The sequence below is a fragment of the Sinocyclocheilus anshuiensis genome, unplaced genomic scaffold (assembly GCF_001515605.1).
Source record: "Sinocyclocheilus anshuiensis isolate Anshui unplaced genomic scaffold, SAMN03320099.WGS_v1.1 scaffold393, whole genome shotgun sequence".
NCBI lineage: Eukaryota > Metazoa > Chordata > Actinopteri > Cypriniformes > Cyprinidae > Sinocyclocheilus > Sinocyclocheilus anshuiensis.
The window spans coordinates 1,934,903-1,941,735 of NW_015536501.1; the positions used below are offsets into that span (position 1 = coordinate 1,934,903).

At 35.6% G+C, this 6,833-nt stretch overlaps 1 protein-coding gene across 1 annotated transcript in view; it reads left to right on the forward strand.

Moving 5' to 3' along the window:
- The window catches only part of LOC107689843 (unconventional myosin-XVIIIb-like), a gene marked incomplete at its 3' end in the record, with an annotated part of 54,938 nt that overhangs the window by 27,484 nt on the left and 20,621 nt on the right, over positions 1-6,833 (forward strand). The window contains exons 25-33 of the mRNA XM_016488010.1: positions 335-424; positions 687-806; positions 2,638-2,743; positions 2,841-2,965; positions 4,202-4,356; positions 4,484-4,607; positions 6,072-6,272; positions 6,416-6,526; positions 6,627-6,731. Of these exons, the coding sequence (XP_016343496.1) occupies positions 335-424; positions 687-806; positions 2,638-2,743; positions 2,841-2,965; positions 4,202-4,356; positions 4,484-4,607; positions 6,072-6,272; positions 6,416-6,526; positions 6,627-6,731 (1,137 nt within the window). The remainder of the gene's footprint in view (positions 1-334; positions 425-686; positions 807-2,637; positions 2,744-2,840; positions 2,966-4,201; positions 4,357-4,483; positions 4,608-6,071; positions 6,273-6,415; positions 6,527-6,626; positions 6,732-6,833) is intronic.

The following is a 6,833-nucleotide window of genomic DNA, read 5'->3' on the forward strand; positions in this document are numbered from 1 at the left end:
TATCTATCTATCTATCTATCTATCTGTCTGTCTGTCTGTCTGTCTCTGTCTATCTATCTGTCTTTGTCTGCCTGTCTGTCTGCCTGCCTGCCTGTCTGTCTGTCTGTCTATCACCTGTCTGTTTCTATCTATCTATCTATCTATCTATCTATCTATCTATCTATCTATCTATCTATCTATCTATCTATCTATCTATCTATCTATCTGTCTGTCTGTCTATTTATCTATTTATCTATTGGTCTGTCTATATCTGTCTGTCTGTCTGTCTAGACTGTGATGTTGTTTATCTGATTCGTTTCACTCCATTATAATTGTATCACATTCTGTTGTTCAGGATGAGATCACTGCTCTGAGGAGACGTCTGGAAAAGTCAGAGAAAGAACGAAATGAGCTGCGTCAGACTGCAGACAACCTGGAGACCAAGGTATATGTTTGTGCCGTGCCCCCTGAGCCACATATGAAATGATACTGTCAGATCAGAAATCTCAAAATCAAATTTTCTAGCAGTTGGTGTTCACAGTGATGGATGGAGTCTGGTTATGAATTCTCATCAGTGAAAGCATATTAACACAAATTCGCTTGTGATCAGCTCATGAAGTGCTAATCTCTGTCATATGACTGCTACTGATGAATGAACAGCTCTTCTGCTGAGACATTGAAAGATGATGGTGCGTCTGTGTGTGCAGGTTACGGCTGTTGTATCTGAATTAAGTGATGAGAGGTTCAGAGGGGAGGCCGTGAGTCAAGCTCTAGACACTGAGCGCACAGAGAGACTGCGCCTCGCCAAAGAGAACAAGGAACTGCAGGTACAGCCCTCCCATCATTTGTCTCCATATCTCTCTTTCTAATTGGTGAAATTGCATCACAAACTATCCATGATGTGTCCACGTGATGAGTTATAATGGCAACATTCAGAATATCATGCTACTCATATTAGTTCTGCACAGGGCCAGAGTGGGACTCATTTTCAGCCCTGGAGTTTCATGACTTAGACCGGCCCACTTTAGTTCACGACTGACTATATTACAGTTTTTCTCAATTGCTTTGGCACATTTTTCGAAACAATCTTAACATTCTCTAAACTGTGAGTGCAAATGTCACAACTGTTTGCTGGAACTTCAGAACTTTATTGCATGTCTGCAAAATGTAGTTACTCACCCAAAACATTTCATTCATGCTTCAAAACCTAGTTATCGTGTCAGTAATTTGGCCAAGGCCACCAAAATATAAAGTATTTTTGTCATCGTGTGAGCCATTCGAGAATTGAGCCAAAGCAATTGAGAAAAACTGTAAAATAATGTAATTGTATATAAGTCTACAATGGTGCACTGTTCTCTACAGCCTTGTAATTCATTGTATTTTTCTAGAGCTTTCGTTTTGATGTAAAAATCTTATCTTCAGAAATGGAAAATAAGGTAATTTTTTAAAGGAAATAAGGGGCAGAATAAATGCCTGCAGTTAAAAAGTTCTCAGAAATAATCATAATCCTCCCGGTTTAGATCTATTAAAAAAATCTATTTAAAAAAGCAAATTAACCCGTTTTTAGATCACTTTTTAGATAACACATACCAAAAATAATAGGTTGCTTACAGTATATTTACTCTCGATATCAAAATCTATCTATATAGATAGATATAGATGTAGATAAATATATGTAGATAAGTATAGACAGATAAATATACAGTATAGATATGCCAAACAATACCAGTATGAGTATACTGCATAAAATACTGTATTCCACAATGCAATGTGCTCAACCCAGGGTTGTTTTAGTATCATTAAAAAAATACTATTACTGTTTTTTTTATTTTTGTTTTTTATTTTATTTAAAAAAAAGATTTGAATGTTTATTTTAGAATTTTTTTTGCATTTTAGTTTTAGTTTTTTGTTGTTGTTTTTTATGTCTATATAGTTTTTATTCATTTTAAAATTTATTTCATTTTTCATTATTTTAGTACATCATGTTAAACTAAATGAAAAAAAATATATATATATAAAATACACACACATGCATGTATATATTTAAGAAAAATGTTATGTTTATATATTTAAAAATATTTGTATATATAATATAAGTTATAAAAATATACTATTATAAAAAAAATGTGAAATGTAATTTACATTATAAACAGTAATATTCTACTGTAGATTGTCACATGACCTAATCAGGTTACATGTTTAATTCAGCAAATGGCATCCAGTTAGCATCTTTCATAAGATATTTTGTATTTTTAAATTACTTTTGTGTACAAAGACCTTTTCTTCTGACAGTCGAAATAAATAATGAGTCGAGAAAGAGATGAATCATTAAAAATTGTGGCTGGTTCAAAAATTACTGGTTCATTTGTCACACTAGAAATGTAAGGTCAAGCAGAGGGCAATGCATTGTGGGATAAAGTACTAATAATTTATTGTATATTGCACATTTTAGCAAATTTAGTACTGTAGGTAATTTATCCCATGCGTATAGAAAATTAGCATATTTTGCACATTATACATACTATATAATGCAGAAAAAGTATGATTAGTATGCTTTTCCAAATATAGCCTGTCATATTGTCCCAAACGCCTCACCGCTGTGTCTCCTGTTGAATTGTGGGCGTCAGGCCCGTGTGTTTATTCTGTGCTGTGTCTCAGAGTCGTGTGGAACAGAGTAAAGTGTCTTTGGAGGCCCTCGAGAGGCAGTTAGAGGAAGAAAAACAGAAAGTCAAGAATAAAGAAGCTCTCAGCGGAGTGGCGACAGGTAAGACAGGCTTAAGCGTAGATGCAATCAAACATGCTGGCGAAGAAAGATAATGACTGTTTGCGTGGGTGTGTGTGAATCCTGCATGTGCACGCAGAAAGTGAGCTGCAGCTGCAGCTGGAATGTGCGCAGACAGAGGTGGAGTTCCTGCGCAGGCGTCTGCGGCAGTCGGAGGAAAGACTTGATGGTGAGAAAGAGGCCCGTCAGCTATTGGATACAAAGGTATTAATATTAAGTATTACATTAATTATGACCTTAAAGAGACACCTTATAGTATTAGTCAAGGTTTCTTGCACCAAGCACTCAATTTCAGTTTTCATAAATGGTCTTGATTAGTTTTGTTATAGTTAACTTGAACATTTAAAATGTCAGTGATTGAAATGAAGTTAAAAGAAAATGATACTTGAAAAACGATAAATCAGATGATAATCAGAAATATTGGTTTGGCAACTAACAAAAAAAAATGTAGTTTATGTTGAAGAACTAAAATGACTGAACCTGAAATAAATATAAATATATATAAAAATTACAAAAGCACAACAAAATGACTAAAACTTAGACTAAAATTTAAATGAAAACTGAAAATAAAAAATGAAAGCTAGTTCAAATTATTATTAATATTGTAGTATTTAAATATTACTAAAATAACACTAAAGTCAGATTTTGTATACAATACAAAACAAATAGAAATCTTCACCACGCACACACACACAAATCTATATTTCTTTCATTATTGCTCAGGAAAAAGATACAGCTCATTTAACGTGTAGTGGGGAATGTTGTCACACAATATAAGGTACAATTTGTTTATTGACATTAATTTCAAAAGAATATAACTTTTTTATTATTAATTATCTACAGTTAAAAAGCTGTCTTCAGAGCATCAGTAATTTAATGTGCATTATAGAATATAAAGGCTTTTAAATAAAATATACAGTTATGAAATGATAACATTACAGTTCCTGAAACAACAAAAATGTAAAATACAAAATAATAAAATGTAATTAATTTTTATTGTATAGATAAAAAAACATAAAAGATATATGTGTGTGTGTGTTTAAAATAATAAAATATGATATTGAAATAGATTTTATTTATTTTTCGAAATACAGCATTATTTTTTATTATTAATTCACTAAAATTATTCTAATTGAAGGCTAAGCTACTATTAAGAGAACACAAGCATTTATGAAACTGGACTCAAAAGCATATAGTGCTTCTGACGACTAGCCCTAGTGTATGCCATTTATTTAACACTGACCAAGTCTATATATGATCAATCCTGTTTGATTTGTTCTGCAGAGAATGGCATACTGAATATATTAAGAGCTCAGATATAAAATACTACAGATGAAATGTTTGTCATGTGCACTGCACTGAATGACCCTGTCATGTCCAGTGGGCGGCACATGGTCCCTTCCTGATGATCTTTGTCTCTCGATCTCCCCCGTGTGGCAGGTAAAGGAACTGCAGTCTCAGCTTGATCAATCCAAACGCTCAGTGACAGAGCTAAAACGCCACTGCAGGCGGTTGACCTCCGACCTTCAGGATGCCCGTGTGCTGACAGACAGCCTGCAGGGCCGCGCTCACGAGCTGGACAGGAAACAGAGGAGGTCTGTCTCATTTACACATAATTCATTAATATCCAGTGCCACGCTCACTGGTTGCTTGAATATGCATTCTCAAGCCCTCTGCCTGGTCTCTGTGTGTGTGTGCGTGTGTGTGTGTGTGTGTGTGTAGGTTTGACAGCGAACTGACCCAGGCGCTGGAACAGGCTGATAATGAGAGGGAGCAGAAGGAGAGAGCCATCCAGGAGAATACCGCCCTCGGTGCAGAGATCTTCACCCTTCGCAAGATGCTCAAGGTACGGGCCGAGGTCAAAGGTCAAGTGTCCACCATCTGTGATCGTGCCCGTGTACTCCGGGTGTCCTCTGTTGGTAAACTGAACGAGTCCCCAGAGATCCCAAATATGCAGAGGAGAAAAGTTCTGCTTTGAGTTCATCAGATTATATAACTTCACAGTGTCATTATAGGAAAATAAATGAATGTGTCAAGTTTATACTGCTTTGATAGATGTCAGTGGTCAATACATGGGCAATACACATGCACACATTTATATCTACATTATGCATTCTTGTATTTGAATATAGTGTGTTTTTTCTGTTCGAATGACTGTATGTGGTTTTTGGTGGTGTGTGTTTGTGATTGTAATTGTTTGTTTTTGTGCATTGTGTGTGAGTGTGTGTGTATATGCTGTTGTGTTTATGCGTACTGTTTGTGCTTGTTTGTATAATTGGGTGTTTGTATACATACATGTGTATGTGTTTATGTATGGTTATATGTCTGTGATTGTATTTTTGCATCATTGTGCAATTTTTGCATGTGTGCATTTGCTTTTGTGTGTTTGTGTACTGTATGTGCATGCATGTTTGTCTGTTGTATGTATCTATGTTTTTTGTTAATTGTGTGTTTGTGCAATATATTTTGTGTGTGTTTGCTTTTGTGTGTGTGTGTATGTTTGATTGTTTTGTGTATTTATGCATTTGCGCTTGTTTGCATAATTGTGTTTTTGTGTGTGTATGTGAATTTGTGTTTTTATGCATTTATTATGTGTGTGTTTATTTTTTGTTGTTGTGTGTACTATTTTTATGTGTTTGTGACTTGGTGTGGTGATTACTGTGTGTGTGTGTTTATGTGTCTGTGATTGTTTTTTTGTGCATTGTTGTGTGTATTTGCTTTCAAGTTTATTGTTTTGTGTGTTTTTGCATTGTGATTGTTTGTATATTTTTTGTGTAAGTTTGCATGCATATATGCGAGCGTGTTTGTGTGTTTGTTTATTTGTCATGGTTTGTATTTTTGTGTTTGTGACTATCTGTATGTGTCTGTTTTTTTTATGCACATGTTTGTGTGTTTCTGCCATTGTATTTTTATGTTTGAATAGGCCTATTCATATGATTTGTTTGCATTTTTTGTGTGTATTTGCTTTTAAGTTTGTTTATTATTGTTATGTGTGTTTTTGCATTTGTGCTTGTTTGTATGATGTGTGCATTATTGTGTTTGTTTGTGCCATTTTTATGTGTATGTTTGCTTTTGAGTTTTTGTTTATGATAAGCTTGTTTGTATAATTGTTTGTGTATGTATATGTGTGTATAAGCATGCATGTTTATGTGTGTTATTTGTGTTGATGTTGTTTGTATTTTATTTGTTTGTATGATTTTGTGTGTGTGTTTGTCTTGTATGTGTTTTTGCTCCTGCATATTATGCAATTGATGTTTTTTGTGTATTTACGTTTACATGATGTGTGTATGATTATGTTTGTGTGTTTCAGGAGAGTCAGGTGGAGGTCACGCACCTGCAGCAGCAGAAGGAGGAACTGTGTGCTCAGATCCGTGACCTGAGCATCCCGCTCCACCTCACCTCTGACTCCATCCCTGAACTGAAGAAGAAGTTCCGTGAACTGGAGACCAGAGACAAGGAGCGCTCAGACGAGATCAGCCAGATGACTGCCAGAATCAAACAGCAGGAGCAGGTACAGTAATGCAAGAACATTTGACCTATTGAAAAGGTTATGACATAATAACCATAAGCACATTAACATGTGACCGCCCACATTTACATAAGTCTTAAAGACGCAATAACACAAACAGGCCATCTGAACTCTGTTCTGCACAGATGCACCTTCGCTTTGAGATGGAGATGGAAAGGATGAAACAGATCCATCAGAAGGAGCTGGAGGACAAGGACGAGGAACTGGAGGACGTGCAAAAGTCCTCACAGAGACGGGTGAGGGATGCAGAATGAATTACAGCTCGACAGACCACCTTACAACCCTGTCTCAAACATCCTTTCCTGTCTGTCTCTGTGTGTGTTTGTGTGTGTGCAGCTCCGACAGCTGGAGATGCAACTGGAACAGGAATATGAGGAAAAACAGATGGTGGTTCATGAGAAGCATGACTTAGAGGGGCTGATTGCCACACTGTGTGAACAGGTAACACACACACACACACACACACACACACACACAAAAAAACCCTATAAAAATTTTATAATTAAAAAACATTGTATACAAAATATAAACATTGTATATAAC